The 23,184-nt window shown below is 39.5% G+C and overlaps 1 protein-coding gene and 1 long non-coding RNA gene across 2 annotated transcripts; one reads left to right on the top strand and one right to left on the bottom strand.

The window, feature by feature from the left end:
- Positions 1 to 5,558: 5,558 nt before the first annotated feature.
- LOC108173998 (uncharacterized) lies at positions 5,559 to 7,648 on the top strand. Its single transcript, XR_001790804.3, has 2 exons — positions 5,559 to 6,221; positions 6,341 to 7,648. It is a non-coding gene; the product is annotated as an uncharacterized lncRNA (long non-coding RNA).
- Positions 7,354 to 13,696, bottom strand: LOC103444080 (uncharacterized). The gene is made up of 7 exons (XM_029108481.2): positions 13,370 to 13,696; positions 12,425 to 12,523; positions 12,233 to 12,295; positions 12,095 to 12,142; positions 11,920 to 11,973; positions 7,783 to 7,840; positions 7,354 to 7,646 (listed from the first exon to the last, which is right to left on the bottom strand). The coding sequence occupies exons 2-7, from the start codon at positions 12,482 to 12,484 to the stop codon at positions 7,603 to 7,605; spliced, it is 327 nt and encodes a 108-aa protein (XP_028964314.1). The 5' UTR covers positions 12,485 to 12,523; positions 13,370 to 13,696; the 3' UTR covers positions 7,354 to 7,602.
- Positions 13,697 to 23,184: the final 9,488 nt, after the last annotated feature.

Raw genomic sequence — 23,184 nt, 5'->3', positions numbered from 1 at the left:
TCTTCTTCATCTTCTACATCAAATTCCTCCAGGAGGTCATCTAAGAGTGCAATGGCAGTGCTGATGACTCAAAATAATGAGCTAAGAATGAGGAACGAAAATGATAATAAACGGATTTCGGACCTAGAGGTTAAGATTGAACAATCAGAGAATCGGAAAAATCAATTGTTTGCATTGTTTCTCCAAAGATTTTAGCCCAACCACCATATAGCCCGAGAACCCAATAGTCAGGCTAGAGTCAGCCTCCTCCTCCTCAACAGTTGGGCCAAAGTCAGCCTCCCTCTGCATATCCGTATGCTTGCCATAATCAGCAACCTCCATATCCTATGTATCTAATGCCTACGCAGCCCATGACATACATGCAGCAGCAGCCCATGCCATATATGCAGCAGCTTCCCATATCATACATGCAGCAGTCGTTGCCTTATCAAATGCCAATATATCGACCCGAGATGGCTGCTCCTGCTGGATTTTGTCCTGAAGTTCCAGCTGGGGGTTTTCTGGAATGCTTGCAAGTGGTGGATTTGATGTGGACTTGACAAGGGTTTTGGGATCAAATGAAAGATCTCAAAGAGGAGAAGGATATGTGCCACATTCATGCTCAGATTCGGTTGAGTAGGTTTTTTGGTTCGCTTTCTTGTCGGATAAATATGACACTTTGATCGTACTATCTTTTTGTTTTTGTATGTTATGTTTGTAATGTTGGATTTAATGTTTGTTATGACGGATAAGTTTTTGTATATTATGTGAAATGTTAGATGTAAAATATTTGTATATTTTGGCACTATTTTTCTTGTTAATTATTTTTATTAATGTTTGTTTTGGCTATACTTGAAATTTATTATTTTGGTTATATAATTTTTTTTTTAGTTACAATTAATTGAAAACAAATGCAGATTTTGGCGTATTTTAATTATTATTAACAAAGGTGGTGTCAGTTAAGACCATTACTAGTTTGCATATTTTATTTATTTAATTGTTACCTGACGTCGATTCAGGGATATTTTATTTATTTAATATTATCACGATGTCGGTTAAAACCGACAGTAGGCTGGATATTTTATAATTAAATTGCTAATGAACGTCGCTTTAAACCGACGTGATGTTGAAGTGTACGTCGCTTTAAAGTGACGTTAATATCAGTGTCGCTTTTAACCGACGCTGAGTAGTGGCGGATTAAGGGTAAAAACCGATACTGAAGCCCTTTCGTGATGCTAGCATTAGTGTCGCTATTCCAATCCGACATTACATTGTTTTATGTCGGATTTTTGCCAAATTTCCGACAGAAATTGGGTTTATTGTCGGTTTTTGCTTCGCCGGTGATAGCCTATATTGTAGTAGTGTTAAAATTTTATCTCATCACATAGTCCAAAACTATGTAGGAATGAGATATAACTAGCTCATCACACAACCCGTAATTGTATAGGAATGAGAATTATTATCGACATTACCAACTCGTGTAGGAATGAGAATTTCACTTCGCAATGACCATTTTTCTTTCTTTTTTCCTTTGTGAGTACGAATGAATTACATCTGAATTCGTTTCACCATCAAAATTGCATATGAACTTACTAAAAAATATTATATAGTCCGAATAAATTGCAGTAGTTATTATATTTATAAAATCATCAAACAAATAAGCATACTGAAATCAAGAAACACCGTTAAAACACTTAAAGTTTTTGTGAAACAAAACTCAAATTCCAAAAGAAATGAATCACCATTTCCTTATCTTTGCAGTGCAATAATATGAGTCCGAAAGCAAAGTCTAGCTCACAAACTACCCATCTAGGCATAAGTCCCATCCCAACTTACTCTATAAAAATCAAACGTAATACTTTCGAAATCATTACACAGAATGTAAAATTAGAGTCTATGTATTCAACAAACATTTTATCCTAGGTATCTAATCCCTAAGCTCTGATACCATTTGTCACACCTCGATCCGTAAATAAGTACCATTCAAGAGCTAGGGTGTGAGCCATATCTTACCTATAGAAATACATTCTACAACCAATAAATGGTGGAAAATAAAATAATTTGAACGATTACACCACACATAATATAACAAAATCTTACATAAAATTTATCGAATATGCAGCCAAATAACAATAGTGCACAAATTAATTCACAACAAAAACTACCAATTAAATAATAGGTAGAATGTAATAATTCTTTCATTCAATGCAAACTTCAACCCTTGAATATCCTCACAACTCAAACACTTTACACAAGTGAGCACTTGACGCAGCACAACTCTTTTTCTTGCTTTACATGAATGCTCATGTATATACCATGTATCAATAATTACATGCTCTATATAGAATCTGCAATACTAATCAAAATAGTTAGTAGCCAAAATTATACTGTATTATCAATAACAAAGTATTGATAACACACAACAATATAATTGAGAAATATTACTTTACCATTTTACTTCATCCCTCTCTAGGTGATATTGATGCATAACCCCATTTGAGGTTTCGTAGAGCAATTCTGTTGGAATATAGCTTGCTCGGTTGAGTCTTAACCCCAACATCGTCGTCGTTCACCATAGCTCCCATTGGTGAGTGTGACTGGCCAAGCGTAGCAGTTGTTGTTGCTTCTTGGTGGTGGCGTTTCCGAGACTAGTGAGGTGATCGAGACAGACTATGTTGGATGCCTTGATCATTTGGGGTATAAAACTCTAGTTGTTTCCAGTTGTCTATTAATGGGATTTCATATCATTACTTCATTTTGATCTGGCTTTGGGTGTATTGATGAAGCTTTGATACTTGAGTATGAGTGCTTTACTTGACAACTATCTCAAAATGTGAATTCATAAACATAAGATTTAAGTGGTTCGCCAATTCGGCTACGTCCACAGAGATGGTGTTTGTGTTTCAATTTCACTATATATGGAAGATTTACAATACATGATTTTAGCTTAAGGGCAAAGGATCTCGAAAACTCAAGTTCTAAGCTTTTGTATTCGGGACAAATAGACCGAGAAATGATGTTGGCACCACCGTGGATAACTCTAACAAAAGATGTTGTAGATATTAAGAGGGTTGAGGATAAATTATAGCAATCAAGATTGTGACAGGACAAGAACTCGTTAATCTGATTAGTGTGCGTGCACTTCAAGTGGGTTGGATAGGAGCCTAAGAACAAATTTTGGGAAGATTATGAGCGGAATTAGAGGTTCCCATGGTGCCCATGGTTTTGAGAGAGAAATGAGGAGGGAGAAGCCATTTTGGATTTTGCAATGGCATACAATCTCTTTTTTACCAATACCTTTTTTAAGAAGAGAGAGGATCATGTTATCACCTACAAGAGTGGGTCATCAAAAACACAAATAGATTTCTTTTTAATGAGGAATCATGGTCGTGGAAGGAGGAGGTACATGAAAAGGTTAAAGCTACGGAGAAATGTTGTAAAGCCTTATACATGATAGAACTGATGAAAACTGTGAGACGTATAAAATTGCGAAGAAGGAGACGAAGAGAACTGTGAGAGAATCGAAGCTAGCGGCTTTTGAAGATATTGTGTAAGCGATTAGATACCAAAGAAGAAGAGTTGAATATCTATAAACTGACTAGAGCAAGGGAAAGGAAGACAATAGACTTGAACCAAGTAAGGTACATCAAGGATGAGAATGAAAATGTTCTAGCTACGAAGAATGCAATAAAAGACAGATGGATAACTTATTTTCATAACCTTTTCAATAAAGGACATGATAGGAGTATTTCTTTGGGTGAGTTGAGTAACTAGGAAGAGTATAAAATTGCTCTTTCTACTGTCGAATCAAGAAAAAGGAAGTGGTTGTAACTTGGAAAAACCTGAAGCATAGTAAAGCAGTGGGTCTGACGATATACCGATCAAAGTATGGAAGGTCTTCGAAGAGATAGGTATAACATAGCTCACAAACTTTGTCTATAAGATTTTGAAAACGTAGAAGTTGCCAAATACAACAACAACAACAACAACAACAACAACAAAGCCTTTTCCCACTAAGTGGGGTCGGCTATATGAATCCTAGAACGCCATTGCGCTCGGTTTTGTGTCATGTCCTCCGTTAGATCCAAGTACTCTAAGTCTTTTCTTAGGGTCTCTTCCAAAGTTTTCCTAGGTCTTCCTCTACCCCTTCGGCCCCGAACCTCTGTTCCGTAGTCACATCTTCAAACCGGAGCGTCAGTAAGCCTTCTTTGCACATGTCCAAACCACCATAACCGATTTTCTCTCATCTTTCCTTCAACTTCGGCTACTCCTACTTTACCTCGGATATCCTCATTCACAATCTTATCCTTTCTCATGTGCCCACACATCCCACGAAGCATCCTTATCTCCGCTACACCCATTTTGTGTACGTGTTGATGCTTCACCGCCCAACATTCTGTGCCATACAGCACCGCTGGCCTTATTGCCGTCCTATAAAATTTTCCCTTGAGCTTCAGTGATCTACGACGGTCACACAACACGACGGTCACACAACACGCCAAATGAGTGGCAAAAAAGCACTTTGGTACGTATATACAAGAATATGGGCGATGGCGATGTGCAAAATTGCATGAATTATAGGGTATTAAGTTACGAGTCATAGAATGAAGCTTTGAGAGAGAATAATTGAGCATAGACTGAGGCAAGAGACACAAGTCTCAAGCAATCAATTTGGGTTCATGTCGAGGTGCTCAACTGTGGAGGCAATCTATCTCTTGCGGAGATCGATGCAACGATACAAATATATGCGAGGGGTTACACTTTTCGAAAATGTTTTACAAAACTTTATTTTTATAGGCACACTTTTGTTTTCCTCCCCACCAGGACTTAGTAGCAATGCTTTTGTGGCGAGGATTTCTAACAATCACTATCATGTATGAGGTTTCCCCTTTCGGTATAATCATTCTTTACTTTAATACTGCAATTTAAGGGTTCAACCCGCTCACATGCGCACTCTGGGATTAGTTGCTTCAAGTTTAAATTAATATCACTTTCCACATCACCGTCACTTTATGACTTCGTCACCTTCTAAGTATCGGCCAACACAGCTTGATTAGAGCAAGGAAGAAAATATCGGTAATATCGGAAATATCGGTAGTCCGAAAACACGGAAATATCGATGGAAATATCGGGATAATATCGATATCGATAAAAATTACATGGAAACCACGGAAATTGTAAGAAAAACTTGGAAATTTTTATTGAAACTTTGCAGGATGTTTATTTAGTCAATTATCTATTAGTTTATCACAAAAAATTGGAAGGAAATGCATTGCATGATGGATTTAACATTATCAAGTTGATTATATAGCGAGCTGACAAACATTGTGAGTGTAGAAAATATGTAGTAATTAATGAAAGAAGTCTAAACACACCATAATCATTTATATATAATGAATTAGTACAATATTTTACACTTTATACATTGCATTTTTGGTTCTTCTCTGACAGAATTTGGTCTTCACGTGGAGAAGAAGATAAAGTAAGCAGATTTTTTGGTCTTCTCTGACAGAATATTTGGTTCTTCTGAGCAAAGTCACTTCCAATTCTTTCATACAAAACCGTGTGCCACACACACACATCCTCAAAGTTTTTTTCTTTTTCTCTCGGATAACACACACACACACATAACCATACACACACACACACACACACGCACAAAACCATGGTTTTATACAAAACCATGTGCCAAAACTCTCTCGGATAACACACACACACACATAACCATACACACACACACACACATAACCATACACGTGAACACACACACACACAAAACCATGGTTTTATACAAAACCATGTGTCAAACCGTGTGCCACAAACACACACACACACACACACACACCCTCAATGTATTTTTTTCTTTCTCTCGGATAACACACACACACTTCTCCCTCATTCCACACACACACGCACACACCCTCCATCTACAGAGATCGGAGATCTCTCTTCTCCCAAACACACACACACACACACACAGATCGGAGATCTCTCTTCTCCATTCTCCGATCTCTCTTCTCCCTTCTCCGATCTCTCTTCTCCCAAACACCCACATACAAAGAGAGATCTCCGATCTCTCTTCTCCCAAACACACACACACACACAGAGATCTCTCGATCTCTCTTCTCCCTTCGCCGTTGATCGTGGCTCTGGTGAAGTCGGAGTTGGCTCAGTCGTCTCTGGCGGTGCGCCGCTGAGCAAGGATCACGTTCAGTCATCTAGTTCGTCTTCGTCTTCGTCAGGTGAGATTCCATTGAAACCCTAAACCCTAAACCGACTTCACATATGTTGAATCGTTTATGCATGCGTGAAATCTGAAGTTTATATGTGAAATTGATGTTAAAATTCGTGTTTTTGCAAGGTTTTTGGGACGAAATCGGCCCGGGAATAGGCACACCGTCTCCGGCGTTCTTCTCCGACGTCGCCTCGGAGTCCGATTGCACCAAACTCAAAAAAATTTCGCCGATATTTGGCCGAAAACCATTCGGATACCACTTAGAATATCCATCACCCGAAAAACCGATAATATCGACGATATTTCGCCGATATTATCGGCATTTTCTTCCATGGATTAGAGTGTCCAACTGGACATTCCAGGCATGGTATGTCTTGAAGCCTGAATGTGGTCACCAAGGAAATTTATGATTGAAAAAAGAAGTGTTAATTTGGTCATGCTTCAAGTCCTCACTTTCACTATACAAACAAAAACAACTAACATACGAGAGCTTATCACCAATTCATTACAAACCATGTCATGATTTCTATAAGAGGACAAATTATTCTATGCCATGGTTTCTTAATGTAAATAGGTTGTAAGTAGATTTTCACATGTATGCAAAATGGTCTTGCCCATCGAATATACGTAAAACTCGCAGCACTGCGCAACTAAGCACTCTTGCTAATCATAACTATATTAGTCTTCGTAATGTACTCCTAACCAATATAGCCTCTGTCATTCATGTCAATATCAGCAACACAAATTTGTTTTCTTTCTAAAACGGCTAACTTCCAAAGATTACATTAAGGGGCTGCCCCTATCCCTATTTGTCGACAACTATGAAACTACCTAGTTAGTGAAAACAAGAAAAAGAAACAGAAGCGGAAGTGATTTTCACTCCCTTTTTGTCCTCTTGCACTCTTCAGTTTGTTTATGTCCGTTGATTCTGCCTTGATTGACTCAAGTCGATACTAAAGCGAGAAAAAGGGAGTGCATGAGGGTAAACGAGGTGTAGAAATTACTTCATAACAAAAAATGCAGAAAAAGAGGAAATCTGCTTTAGTCACTATGGTATACAACCATGTGTGATGAGAGAGAACGACATGGTTGTACAAAACCGGTGACACCCAAGAATTGCATGTAGAGCAGAAAGAATATGCTGAAAAAGTGAATAATTTGTTTAGGTTTTTGAATTTCGTAAGTTGCTCTATCATTGTTAATAAGAAAAGAATAACGTCCCACATCAAAACTTGGAACACCAGAAGTTACGGCTTAGTTTCAACTGCAGTAATGTTGGTGCAATGCATGTTCACCAAGTTTGTTGTCAGGACAGAATATTACCCATCAACGTAGGTAACACAATAACAGTCTGAGGTTCTCACAAGATCAAAACACCAAAAGCTCCTTCATTCAGTCGCAACTGTATCCTCAGAAGCCGGACTTCCTCCATCTACGTAAAGTAGTATAACAAGGTAAATGGCTTTTCTGCTTTTTTTTTTTTATTTTCTTAAATGTTAGGGAGAAAATATGGAAAGAATAATTAATTTGCAGAAATGGTTTTACAAAGTTCTAATGATTAGCAATACCTTCACCATCTGCTGGAGCACAAGGAGACTTTCTGTATCGTGTTTGCTGCTGCGTGGGCTGAAGCATGAAAAAAAAATAAAAAAAAGAGTATTAAAACAGCAATAAAATAACCAAGGAGAACAAAGGAAAGTGTAAATTATCTTGTTTTTATTCCTTGAAACCTCTAATGCATGGAAGGAGGGGAGGGGAGGAGAGCAGATTAACATGAATTGAAAAATATGAATATTGATGTACCAAAAACAGAATGTAAATTTTTCCTGTTTAGTTACTTGATTTTTTTTTTCTATTTATCCATTAAGGATTCGAACTCCGCCTGTGCAAGTTTATTTTACATTGCCGGTCCCAAGCCCGGATAAAGGAGGAGGGGGAGGGCGTCAGGTAGTCGACAGCCGGCACTCCTAGGTTCTGTCGAATCCTTATGAAAATGAATCCAGAACGAAATTGCGTTAAAGCTAGGGCGTCACCCGTAAGTGGCGCGCTGTGTGGCCCGAGCACAATGATAAGTGAGTAAGGGTCGCTGTATCTCCATCGGCACCCGGATGCAGTGTTAAATGAGCAAGGGGGTCATAGAAACTTCTTTTTGAACGACTCCACTCAAAGTTGTTTGGGAGCATATGCTCCTATCAACTTTACACAGGACACACAAAAGAAGTACTTTGATCCTATTAAACGGGGGAGGGTGAAGAAGTTAGGACAGAAGGGTAGAGTTCAAGAGAGTAGAATGCGTTTAGGAACGTGAAATATAGGAACCTTAACGGGAAAATCTATGGAAGTAGTGGAAGTTATGGTGAGGAGAAGGATAAATATTATGCGCCTACAATAAACTAAGTGGGTTGGTCTTAAGGCAAAGGATCTAGAAAACTCAGGTTTTAAACTTTGGTATTCAGGCACAAATAGAACAAGAAACGGGGTTGGCATCATCGTGGACAAGACCTTGACACAAGATGTTGTAGATGTCAAAAGGGTAGGAGATAGAATCATGGCAATCAAGATTGTAATAGGACAAGAACTCGTCTATGTAATTAGTGCATACGCACCTCAAGTAGGGTTGGATACGAGTTTGAAGGAGAAATTTTGGGAAGACCTTGGAGACTTGGTGCAAGGAATTGCTCAGACGGAGAAGTTATTTATAGGAGGAGATTTAAATGGACACGTGGGCAAGGAGACAGGCAACTATGGAGGTTTTCATGGTGGCCATGGTTTTGCGGAGAGAAACGAGGATGGGGAAGCTATCTTGGATTTTGCAATGGCATATGATCTCTTCTTAGCCAACACTTTCTTTAAGAAGAGAGAAGAACATGTGATCACCTACAAGAGTGGGTCGTAAAAAACACAAATAGATTTTCTTCTAATGAGGAAAGGGGATCGTATAACTTGTAAGGATTGCAAAGTTATACCGGGAGAGAGCTTGGCTAATCAACATCGCTTGTTGGTGATGGATGTACATATCAAAAGAGAGAAAAAAGTACAAGACTTGGAAGTGCCCAAGGACTAGATAGTGGAATCTAAAAGGAGAAAAACAAGTCATTTTCAAAGAGAAAGTAATCACCCAGTGCATGTGGGATAGAGAGGGGGGAGCTAGCCAAAGGTGGGATTCCATGGCTAGTTGTATCCGAAAAGTAGCAAAAGAGGTATTAGGAGAGTCCAAGGGCTTTGCTCCACACCAAAAGGAATCTTGGTGGTAGAATGAGGAGGTACAAACAAAGGTGAAGGCTAAGAAGGAATGTTGTAAAGCCTTATACAAGGATAGGACCAATGAAAATTGTGAAAAGTATAAAAAAGCGAAGCAAGAGGCGAAGAAAGCTGTGAGAGAAGCTAAGTTAGCAGCTTATGACGATATGTATAAGCGACTAGATACCAAAGAAGGAGAGTTGAATATCTATAAACTAGCTAGAGCAAGGGAAAAGAAGACAAGGGACCTAAACCAAGTGAGGTGCATCAAGGATGAGGATGAAAAGGTTCTTGCTACAGAGAACGCGGTCAAAGACAGATGGAGAGATTATTTTCATAATCTTTTCAATGAAGGACATGAAAGAAGTACTTCTTTAGGGGAGTTGAGTAACTCGGAAGAGTGTAGAAACTACTCCTTTTACCGTCGAATCAGGAAGAAAGAAGTGGTTGTAGCTTTGAAAAAGATGAAGCATAGAAAAGCAGTGGGCCCAAATGATATACCAATCGAAGTGTGGAAAGTCTTGGGAGAGACAGGTATAGCATGGCTCACTGACCTTTTCAATAGGATTTTGAAAACGAAAAAGATGCCAAATGAGTGGCGAAAGAGCACTTTGGTGCCTATCTACAAGAATAAGGGCGATGTACAAAATTGCATGAACTATAGGGGTATTAAGCTAATGAGTCATACAATGAAGCTCTGGGAGAGAGTCATTGAGCATAGATTAAGGCAAGAGACACGAGTTTCAGACAACCAATTCCGGTTCATGCCAGGGTGCTCAACCATGGAGGCAATCTATCTCTTACGAAGATTGATGGAAAGATATAGAGATGAGAAAAAGGAGTTACACATGGTCTTTATAGATTTTGAGAAAGCGTATGATAGGGTCCCAAGAGACATTCTTTGGAGGATTTTAGAGAAGAAAGGAGTATGAGTAGCATATATCCAAGTTATAAAGGATATGTATGATGGAGCAAAGACTGCGGTAAGAACTCATGAAGGACAAACCGAAAGCTTCCCCATAATTGTAGGATTACATCAAGGCTCATCCTTAAGTCCTTACCTTTTTGCGTTGGTAATGGATGAGTTAACAGGACATATTCAAGATGATATTCCTTGGTGTATGCTTTTCGCAAACGATATAGTGTTGATAGAAGAAACTCAGGAAGGGGTAAATGCGAAGCTTAACCTTTGGAGAGAAGTGTTGGAATCTAAAGGTCTTCACCTAAGCCGATCAAAGACAGAATATATGGAGTGCAAGTTCAGTGCAAATGGAGGCCAAAACGAGTTAGGGGTGAGGATCGGAGATCAAGAAATACCAAAGAGCGACCGTTTTCGCTACCTAGGATCTATCTTGCAAAAGAACGGAGAATTAGATGGAGATCTCAACCATAGAATACAAGCTGGATGGATGAAGTGGAAGAGTGCATCCGGCGTGTTGTGCGACCGTCGTATGCCACTGAAGCTCAAGGGAAAATTTTATAGGACAACAAACAATAAGGCCGGCAATACTGTATGGCACAGAATGTTGGGCGGTGAAGCATCAACACATACATAAAATGGGCGTAGCGGAGATGAGGATGCTTCGTTGGATGTGTGGGCACACGGGAAATGATAAGATTAGAAATGAGGAGATCCGAGGTAAAGTAGGAGTAGCCGAAATTGAAGGAAAGCTGAGAGAAAATCGGTTACGGTAGTTTCGATATGTGCAAAGAAGGTCTACTGACGCTCCGGTTAGAAGATGCGACTATGGGACAGAGGTTCAGGGCCGAAGGGGTAGAGGAAGACCTAGGAAAATTTTGGAAGAGACTTTAAAAAAAAGACTTAAAGTACTTGGATTTAACGGAAGACATGACACAGGACCGAGTGCAATAGCGTTCTAGGATTCATATAGCCGACCCCACTTAGTGGGAAAAGGCTTTGTTGTTGTTGTATCCATTAAGGATTCGTTCCAACTTTAGCATCCTTTACTCCGGCAAGATTATACTTAAGATGCAAATACTTGGCATGTGTGCTATTTATATCCAAAACTTCTTAAAGAGAATGAAATTCTTCTCTTACATCACATTTCAAACAATATATCATGAATTTTTAGAACATCATTGTCTTGCCATGAACCCATACAAGTTTGCCATCTCATCTAAGAGGCTGATATTGTGGTCTGGTCAAGACTTCGGAGCAACATTGTCTTTCAACCCAACTACCAATTATATACCCAAGTAATTTCAACTGCTTTTTAGCACCATAATCAGCAAACAAAACTCAACTAGTTGACATCACAAACAACAACAACAAAGCCTTTTCCCACTACTTGCCATCACAGCAAGTAAATTTTTTAAATACGGAGTTCTCAACATTCAACATGGCCAAAAACTCTCATCTAACAGAAAGTATTAATTGAAAACATTTAAGACAGCCACATCAGAAAGAAAAGGTAGACACAACCACTTTAGAAAATGGCAAATACCTGTAGTTTTGGCCGAAGGGCTTCAAGTGGTCCTTTTGGCTTCTCAACCCCTTGCTGTTATCCAAAAAGTATCAAATGATATGAAACATCTAACATAATAATTATTTTGATGCTTTGAAAAAATTATTTGTTGCAAATACTGTAACAGGGTAATATTCAGTGTTAAGAAGACTACCTTTCCAAGTGCCCAATCAGCAGAATCAAAATAAGCACGTTCGTGGTCCTGAGATCAATAAGCATTCATAGATGAAACACAGTACAAACTAGCATATAATTCGAACAAGACGTGATAAATATCAAATTCAAATATCACCTTCGAAATTAGTGGTGGTTTTTTTGGAATGATTCCACCATACTTTTTCTTTAAAACTTCCTCCTAACAGAGAGAAATAAAAACTTGGGTCAATTCTCTATAGCAGTACAAAGAATTTAATACAAATAATTTTTCCCTACACATTTCTACAGAAGTAAATAAGGTTCTTAACAATAACGTATGCAACACAACCTCCTGTGGGGAAGAATTTTCAGACCCCTCATCCACCCGTTGCTCTTTGCCGTCCTCCATCCCCAAAAATAATGTCGTCACACCACCCTGAAATACAAACTGCAAGAGCATACTAGTTACTTTCAAGTCATCAACCAACACCCAATGAGTTTACTCGCAACGAATCTACTATAAACCCACACGTTACAACCACAATTAAACAAGAGAAAATACTCAATCATATAATTTCAACTGTAACAAATATACACCAAGGTTAAAATTCTCACAAGTACAGCGACAATCCAATTAGTAAGAATATAAAACAACAGTGAATCGGAAAGGTTGTAGACTAATTCATTGGCACAAACAAGTATGCTATGATCTCCCAAACTCATACGCAGCAATCGTCTAAACATTTACATACCACATTTTGAACTCTTATTGTAATAAGGAGGATTATTGCACTAAGGGTTCAATATCAGTTCCAAGTAGGTCCATAGTTCCTTGTAAGACACCTCAATCAGCTAAAACTACATCTCATTTAACATTCACCTCAATTTCCTCAAAAAGTTCAACAAAAATGCTGACAGTAACAATCAAACTTTATTATTTGACATTCACCTCAATTAATCTTCTGAATTTCGTCCTAAATACATATAATATTAACTGAAGAATTATGATTCAAGATGATAAAAACATTGAACAATCAAAGAAACGAGAAATTAGGTGAAAATTCTTCAACCAAAAAATGGGATATTGATTGAGAGATACAATTCCTTATCCTAACATTACTTAATTATACATTTCTTTTCATATCTGTAACAAATGCAGTTCTAATTTGATCAACATTCATCATTAAAATTTAGGGAATGAGAAGCAATAAAAATCGCGGAAGTTAGAAATGCAATTCAAATTTTAAGAGAAAGAATTAAAAATTCAAAAAAAAAAAAACTCGGGAAATCGTACCTGAAAGCAATCTAGATGGATGAAAATCTAGAGAGAGAGGAATGCGAATCTTATAGAGAGAGAGAGAGAGAGAAGGAGGAGTATAGGGTTTAAAATGGTACGAGGGGTGGGAGAAGAGGGAGGGAGGAAATCTCGTCACGTGATGCGAGGACTGTTTCTACATTTGCTGGTAGTGATGATCCCCATCCGCTATTTTGGTCATTCTCATTTTCTGCCGACTGACTCACTTAACGCGTTTTGTTTTTAATTTCTCTCCCATACAACATACAAACCAACAAACAATATTTTGTTACAATTTTGCTTACCTTCATTATTTTTCCCAATTTCACGAATAGGCAATAAACACCAATAAACCTTATATATATTAAAAAGGAGACCAGGTGATGGCTTCGTCACGACAGTCCATCATTCCGAGGGCTAAGAAGACCCAGTCTTCCTCTGATCACCATCATGCTATTCACCAACACCAAGAATTGAACCTAGGACGTCTGTGTGAAATACAGGCCTAAAATTTGTCCTCAAACCACTAAGTCATCTTGTGATAGCTAAAGACCAATAAACTTCACTATTTATTATATAGAGCTTGATGAATTTTTTAAGAGCTATACATTGATTTTGGGTGAGTTTACTTAACTTCTATAGAATTCATGGGGATTTTGATTGAATTCTATATAGATTTTGATGAAGTTTGTGAGAATTTATTATGAATTTTAATACAATTATGTGGATTGTTATAGACTTTTTAATGATCAATTTATAAGCATTGTTATTTTTAAATTTTCATTATTTGAAATAGTGATTGTGACTATGACAAAGTGGTCATATGAGGTGGAGGAAGTGTCACGGGTGATTTTTGGTCATATAGTGGTAGTAAATGTGGTGTCTTTGGTGGCGATAATGATTATAATAAGGGTGGAAATATTGGTGGCAGTGTGGTGTTGGGGTGGTGGAGTAGGCATGGGGTGGTAGTGATGGGGTGGTACAGGTGGTGTCGATCATGATGAATGTGGTGTCGATGGTGGTCATGGTAGTGCTAATGACAACAACAAAAAGTTAGTCGTTGGAGGTTGCGGTATGGTGATGTTAATAGTGAGAAGGTGGTTTTGGTGGTGATGGTGATGTCATGATTTTCATGGTAATGTGGTAGTTGTTGGTGTGGTGTGGGGGTAAGGGTGGCTGTGGGGGGTGGATGGATGGTCATGGTAAGGTAGTGGGTGGTGACATGGTGGTGGAATGATAGTCATTGTATTATAGTGGGTGGTGAGTATATTATCAAAAGTGAAAAAATGAAATCCATCAAAATCTTAGGGTAGATGTTGGATTTTGTGGGACCAACATTTTTGGGCCCCTAACATTTGGCACCTCGGGTGGTGAAAATGACTGGAATGCCCACAACACATGGCACTTAGACTATCAGACGATTTTAATCAAAACAAGAAATTTAGTCAGATCGAAGTACGATACTCTCATGAGTTTAGCAAAATCAAAATAAGCTGGTCATATCGGAGTAAGCTAGTCAGATCAAAGTAGTCAAGCTACTCTGACGATGTGACTAGTCAGAAGACCAAGCGTAGTCAGACATTCTTAGTCAGTTAAACTAGACTTAAGCCCGTATGGATATTACTTGTCTCCCAAGAAGGAGACCCTAATTCATATCAAGTTATGATATCTAGAGATTAGGCAACGTAGTCATAATATTAGGAGGACTTAATCATTTATCCTGGATTCCTCCCCAAATACTCTGTAGGTCAATAAGGATTACTTTCTTTAATACAAATGCCCTAGCTTGAGCATCTACCAAGGGATCTCTTTAATCATATGATACATCACACATACTTACGCTCTACGAGAAATCACCCATATCTTCTAAACGCCGCCATCTACGTATAGACATATTTCATAGATATTCATCTCTCCTAAACGCCTCGTCAATCGTCATAGGCTTACTTGTTTAGGATGGTTCTCGACGTAACACATATCACACCACTCCTTCTCTAAAACTACATCTGTGATTTGATTATCCTTCTTGGAGATATGTTGGTAGTCCATTACAAATTCAATCACACCCCCCCCAATCAACCTTATTCACCCTTCGCTTGTGCTCATATGAATTTTTGATCAGTTGTCACCGCCGTCATGGATGTGCGCAAAATTGGTTCCAACAGATTTGGTATGACAAAAACCTTGCTATAAAAGCACTCAAAGTCCATAACTTTTTAAAATCCTTCAAATCAATGAATATTTTTAATACACTTAGATTTGTGTAGGCTCGCAAAAAGTCATACCTGAATACTACAAGTTTTTCATTGTGTTTGTACCATACTTGACCAATCCCGAAACTATTGAGCATTGGTCAACGCTATACCGTCAAGGACCCATAAGAGTTTCCCTCCAACCAGGAGCCTAATCACAGCGCGACACGTGTCGACATCAGAAACCAATCACAACACGACACGTGTCAACATCAGAAGCCAATCACAACACGACACGTGTCAATGTCAAAATGAAACTAGAAACTCTCTTCTATAAATAGAGATCATTCTCTCACAATATTTCCTAATGTCATTTGTACTAAATCATTCACTAGTACTCACTAAAGGAGAGCTTGAACATATGTACTTATGTAAACCCTTCACAATTAATGAGAACTCCTTTACTCCGTGGACATAGCCGATTTGGGTGAACCACGTACATCTTGTGTTTGCTTCCCTGTCCCTATCCATTTACTTACTTATTCACACTAGTGACTGGAGCAATCTAGCGAAGGTCACAAACTTAACACTTTCTGTTGTACCAAAGTCCTTGCTGATTTTGTGCATCAACATTTGGCGTCGTCTGTAGGAATGACACTTATTCCCACTCTCTTCAGCTTTGCCAAACTGGTTTCCACCATCCGTACACTTTCTTTTGACCAGGCATCCCTTTCCAACATGGGGAGCAAAGGAAGCCATAGCACACATAATGACACCCGTCTTTCACCTAGTGCGAAGCAACGAAAGAATGAAGGAAATAGGGTTGCTCTTCAAGCTAAAGTCGAGCTAGAAGCTCAGAACAACAAGATACCAATGAAGAATGAGGTCCTCCAAGAGCAGTATAAGAAGCTCTTTGAGACGCTCCACGAAACTAGGCGTACTCAAACACGCGAGCTCGTTGCCCCTGTGGACATCAACCATCATCTAGGTGCCCCCTAACACAGAGGGTCACCTCCCTTCGACATGGGTATCCTTGATGAGGAGTGAGCTAATCATCAAAACATTGATCAACATGAGATTCGCTCAACCCAGATGCTTCGACCCGAAGTAGAAGAAGTGGAGGAAGACACCTCATTGCAGGATGGTTGGAAGGATCGAAAGACGTTTATCGTGACTACCGAGACTTCCTAAAGCAACGTCGAGAGAATCCCCTCCATATATGCTCAAAGATCAATGACCTAAGGGTTTCGGAAAGACTTGGTCATCTCCCACGACCCAGGCCAGCTGCCAATCTAGGGAAGGAACGACAGGTCCTAGAGGAACATGAAGATACGGGGGACCCTAGAAGTCAGTACGGTGAGTCCAAGAAAAAACCACCCGCCCTTGCTCAAACTTTCCTACTTCCAAAAGGCGATGGAGACTTATGAAAGAAAATTACAGTGGTGCATGACTCCACTCAGGCCTCCTTGTCCTACAGCTCCTTGAGGAAGTAAACAAGTTGAAGGCCGAACGTCAGACCGAGATACCTGACTAGAACCAACCTAGGCCTGGCGCTCTCATAAGAAAGATCCTCGACACCCCCCCTTCAAGCGAAGACAAAACAAAAGCTTGGTTTACAACTCTATACTAGAAGGGAGGACCCAATTGAACACCTTAACCTCTTAGAGTCCACCATGGCATATCAGATGTACACCGACGAAGATTGATGTCTTCTCTTCCCCTCCACCCTCTCTGGCAAAGCTCTAAACTGGTATTATCGTCTTCCACCTGAGACAGTAGACTCATTTGAAGAATTAAGGAAACTGTTTGTCTCTCAACACATCTTCCATACCGATCACTTGCATTATGCAGATGACTTGTACACTATTCGTCAGAAACCGAATGAGTCACTACGAGAGTATGCCGGTCGCTTCAACCATAAGTATTCTCGCTGCGCTGAGGCAAATGACAATACCACCCTCAAGGCATTCACGACAGGCCTACGTGATTATTTTTTCAAGTACATGATCAATGCCAACACTTGGAAGACTTACTCTAAGGTGATGGCACAGGCTTACAACCACGCCTCCGCCGAAGCAAGAACATATAAAGGGAACCTCCATATGGTTAACCCCTATCAACAAATGGGAAGTGGAAGTCAAGTTCTACCAAATGAGGAGATATTGGCCATTCAGACACCCATTGCATCATCTTCTGCCTCATTTAGCTACTCATTAAGTCACCAAACGTATCTGTCTCTTGGTAAGAGGAAGGATTTTTACTCTCAGCAAGCCCATTCCAACAAGAGGGATAAAAGTTCGTATCAAGACAACCATGGGTGAACGTACCGTCGACTATTATGACTATGGGGCCAAGCCTCATTCTTTCAAAGTGGAGGACTAGGTACTGAAGGAAATGCTATTATAAGAAGGCATACACATTACAAATGTTTTGACTCTCAACCGCTTGAGATCTTTTGTCACATAAGCCATTCGGCAAATATTTAAAGAAGAGGGAATTCAGACAACTTCTTCTGAGTCTTTTGCGTTCCTAGCACTAGAACACTTAGTCTACGCTGACCTACCCTTATACTCCAACTCAAAGCTTCAACATGCATACTTTGACACAAAGTATGTGATACTAAGTGTTACAACCAACATGGTTCACATATCAAAAGCATGGATCCCTTTATGCATAGCAAAACATTCATAAGCATCACTCATATCAATCAACATAAACATTATACATTCCAACACATTCATACATAAACATCATACATTCCAACACATTCATACATAAACATCATACATTCCAACACATCCATACATAAGCCAACTGTGCTTCGAAAGGGTTCAACATACTTTGTGTCTTCGACACTTGCTACAATATGCCTCGACACCTTGCCCTTATTCTCACCAACCAGATGATGAAATGTGAAGAAGGAACTCATCTTTATGCCACCAACTAGGTGATAAAATGTACAACCCATACTCTCCTTCATGCCACCAACCAAGTGATGAAATGTACAAACTGTACTCTAATATCATTTGGCAACTTGCCACTCATGTCACCAACCAGGTGTAGAAGGAACTCATCTTCGTGCCACCAACCAGGTGATGAAATGTACAACCCGTACTCTAATATCATTTGGCAACTTGCCACTCATGACACCAACCAGGTGAAGAAGGAACTCATCTTCATGCCACAAACCAAGTGATCAAATGTACAACCCGTACTCTTCTTCATACCACCAACCAGGTGATGAAATGTACAACCAGTACTCTAATATCATTTGGCAACTTGCCACTCATGCCACCAACCAGGTGAAGAAGGAACTCATCTTTATGCCACCAACCAGGTGATAAAATGTACAACCCGTACTCTCTTTCATGCCACCAACCATGTGATGAAATGTACAACCCGTACTCTAATATCATTTGGCAACTTGCCATTCATGCCACCAACCAAGTGAAAAGGGAACTCATCCTCGTGCCACCAACCAGGTGATGAAATGTGATGAAAGGTGATGAAGGAACTCACCATCGTACCACCAACCAAGTGATAAAAGCAACTCACCATTCATTCCACCTACCAGAAAACGAGTGGTACAACTTGTACATGGGAACTCCTAGCATTCATAAATAATCAAAAACCCTCAAGCTTGACAACTCAACTAAGGGAAAACTTATGCCCAACAAGAGTTATAGTCACCAACAAAGTCTTATTGCAAGCCAACAACAACTTCAGTGCATAGCATACGAAGATCAAGCTATTTAGCCATCTTGCATCTGCTTCAGACATTTCCCTTCTGTAACAATGCAAACACTACAACTTGTAAAAAACTTCACACTCTTGATCAAAACAGTGTGAAGCAAAACCAATTTATGGTGCCAATAAGAGCTTCATCAAAGGAGTTCAACCATAATTCTCAAAAGCTTCACACACTCTTGATCAAGACAGTGTGAAGCAAAACCAATTTATAGTGCCAACAAGAGCTTCATCAATGAAGGGCAACCATAATTCTCAAAAACTTCACACACTCTTGATCAAGACAATATGAAGCAAAACCAATTTATGGTGCCAACAAGAGCTTCATCAATGGAGGGCAACCACAATTCTCAAAAGCTTCACACACTCTTGATCAAGACAATGTGAAGCAAAACCAATTTATGGTGCCAACAAAAGCTTCATCAAAGGAGTTCAACCACAATTCTCAAACCTTCGAGGCAAATTCAAAACTGTTTGAAGCAAATTCAATTTATATGGTTCATCCAAACCTTCGACTACTACAAGGTGTGGCTTGCATCACAATCTCTTGCTCAATAGTGTGGAAGCAAAATTTGTATATGTTGTCTCTCCCACATTTTCAAATTTCTAGTTTCCCAAAAAAAAAAAAGGGGAAATTCAACAAAGCTTCGTCAATGGAAGACAACTACAAATTCTAAAAACTTCACACTATCTTTATCAAGATAGTGTGAAGCAAAATCAATTCATGGTACCCAACAAAAGCTTCAGCTACAAAGCTTCAACTCCAAAGCTTCACCTACAAAAGCTTCACCCATAATAGCTTCACCTACAAAAGCTTCACCCATAAAAGCTTCACCCACCACAAAAGCTTCACCTACAAAAGCTTCACCCATAAAAGCTTCACCTACAAAAGCTTCACCCATAAAAGCTTCACCCACCACAAAAGTTTCACCTACAAAAGCTTCACCCACAATAGCTTCACCTACAAAAGTTTCACCCATAAAAGCTTCACCAACAAAAGCTTCACCCACAAAAGCTTCACCCACCACAAAAGCTTCACCAACAAAAGCTTCACCCACAAAAGCTTCCCCCACCACAAAAGCTTCACCAACAAAAGCTTCACCCACCACAAAAGCTTCACCCACAAAAGCTCCACCTACACAAAAGCTCCACCTACAAAAGCTTCACCTACAAAGCTTCACCTACAAAGCTTCAACACAAAAGTTTCACCTACAAAAGCTTCACACTATCTTGATCAAGATAGTGTGTAGCAAAATCAATTCATGGTACCCAACAAAGCTTTAACCTCAAAGCTTCACCTACAAAGCTTCACCTATAAAGCTTTTGAGATTCGAAAATTCAGAAATTCGAAAAATTCAAAAATTCGAAAATTCAAAAATTCAAAAATTCAAAAATTTGAAAATTCAAAAAAAAAAAATTGCCTAGGCCTCATCTTCTTTGGGCCTAACAACTTTCATAACAAATATATATGAATGATGAGTTTTGGGCTACCACTTAGAAAGAAAAATGATGAAGTTTTGTTACTTTGGAAACTTGACTACTAGCAAGACACCTCCTTCGTTAACTCCCTTGACTGGAGACTTGGGGGACTCCTACCATATGCTACTACACATTGATACTTGGAAGTCTCACGACCACTCAGTGACTTGGATTTTTTCAAATCTCCAATCGAGAAGTTTTCCTCACTCGAGAAATTAAGGGAGCACTACCTCAACCTACATGCTTCACTCACAAAGCTTCAACATACAAGATTCAACAAAAGGAAAAATTCAAAGAACTTAGTGAAGAAGGCTTTGGTGTATTTAACACAATACGTTGAAATGAAACAAAGCTTGTTTATTGATATCTCCGATAAGTTACAAATATGTACATATACATGAATCAAAATAAACAAACAAGAGGGAGCCTTCACAATGGTTGCTTAGGAGAAGTATCAGCAGTCGGCAGAGCCCCAGAAAGAGAAAGCACCGGAGGGTGATTATTCGGAGCCTCAGTACTAGGCAGAACCCCAGAAGGAAGAGGCACCGAAGGTTGATCATTTGAAGCTTCATTACACGGTATAGCCCTAGAAGACGAAGGCAATAAATTCCTTTGGAACAAACCCACAAAACTCTGATGATTAAGTAAAATCTGACCATCAGATTTTTGCAGCTGGTCAAGCTTCCTCTTCATATTTGTAGCATAGTTATGTACGAGTGCAACTGTTTATTCTCATGCTTGAGCCTCTAATCTCTTGTTAAGACTTATCACTTCAGCCGTTAATAATTCAACTCGGCAGGTTCGAGCAAATAGGCGTTGGGCCATATTAGACACAGAACCTGCACACTGAACACTGAGAGCCAGAGAATCCTTAACAGCCAACTCATCAGACCGTTTGGAAAGTAGTCTGTTATCTTTGGGAGTGAGAAAGTTCTTGGCCACCACTGCAGCCATCATATCATTCTTCAACACAGAGTCCCCAACAGTAAGAGGACCAGTAGGGGATAAGAAGGATGGATGACATATGTTGTCTTGAGAAGGCATGACTACCTCTTCACCAAAGTTCAAGTCAAAACGACGGTCGGATAGGCCAGACATTCTTAGAAATGATGAAGGAGAAATGAGGTGCAATAAATCTCTTAAGTAAGGGGAAAATTCCTACAAGCAATAACTCTCTTAATGTACTTATTGCACACAATTGGTGCCCTTATAAAAGAAAGGGTAACATGGCCGTTGGTTCAAAATTCGAAGAGGCACCACTCTCCGGATTCCGAAGAGGCACCACTTTCCACACGCAACATCAGCTCATCGGGTACCACAGATAACTTTGCCAAAGATCTCTGACAAAGTTTAGACACATAAATTTTGAAGGTCCAGCTACCTTACTATTACCCACAAGGGTAAAGGAACAACATCACTGCTTGATAACTAGAAAATCCTTATGTGTGTCAACCTCCATGCTCCATGGCAAGGCAGACTGGCAAAAATGCCCAACCTTTACTCACATTCGAGAAAACACTCCCAACAAGATTGCTTGCTCAAAAATCGAAGAAGCACCACCCTTCGAATCTCAAGAGCCAGACTCCCAACATGATTACTTTCTCAAAAATCAAAGAGACACTGATATCCGAATCTCAAGAGTCAGACTCCCAACATGATTACTTTCTCAAAAATCAAATAGGCACCGCTCTTCGAATCTCGAGAGCCAGACTCTCAACAGGATTACGTGCTCAAAAATCGAAGGGGCACCACCCTCCGAATCTCGAGAGCCAGACTCCCAACATGATTACTTTCTCAAAAATCGAAGAGACACTGCTCTCCAAATCTCAAGAGTCAGACTCCCAACAGGATTGCTTTCTTAAAAATCGAAGATGCACCGTTCTCTGAATCTCGAAAGCCAGATCCCCGACAGGATTGCTTGTTCAAAAATCGAAGAGGCACCGCTCTCCAAACTTCGAGAGCCAGATTTCCTTGGATAAAGCTTGTCTGTAATCTTCACACGCAACATCAGTTTTACAGATACCATATACCACTTTTTCAAAGTGCTCTGACAAAGTTAAAACACGTGAAGCTTGCAGTTCCTACTACATCGCTATGACCAAGAAGGGTAAAGGAATAGCACTACTACTTGTTGTTATAGAGACTCCTATATATGTCGACCTCCATCCTCCACAGCCAGGCAAACTTGCAAATATAAAAAAATGCTTAACTTTTCTTCACATCCGAGAGGGCACTCTTAGCAGAGTCTCTTGAAATACTCAGTTTCTTTTCCTCCTAATAATACCTCTGCAAACAAGCCACACCAAAGCAAGAGTATCTCATATCATCAGGGTTAAAAGCAAGAGTATCCCATATCATGCTTTTTCCCTGTCTTTTCCTTTGGCCTTGTTCTTACCT

This window comes from Malus domestica, chromosome 09 (assembly GCF_042453785.1).
Source record: "Malus domestica chromosome 09, GDT2T_hap1".
NCBI classification, from domain to species: domain Eukaryota; kingdom Viridiplantae; phylum Streptophyta; class Magnoliopsida; order Rosales; family Rosaceae; genus Malus; species Malus domestica.
Note: the sequence above shows the minus strand (reverse complement) of the source record. Positions and strands in the feature narration are given on the sequence as shown.

Bases quoted from the DNA above. Each gene is read 5' to 3' on its own strand.
- LOC103444080 (XM_029108481.2), bottom strand. From the start codon at position 12,484: ATGGAGGACGGCAAAGAGCAACGGGTGGATGAGGGGTCTGAAAATTCT. The intron at 12,143-12,232 runs GTGATATTTGAA...TATTGATCTCAG, and splicing joins AACCACCACTAATTTCGAAG to GACCACGAACGTGCTTATTT. The intron at 7,841-11,919 runs GTATTTGCCATT...TTCATGCTTCAG, and splicing joins CCCTTCGGCCAAAACTACAG to CCCACGCAGCAGCAAACACG.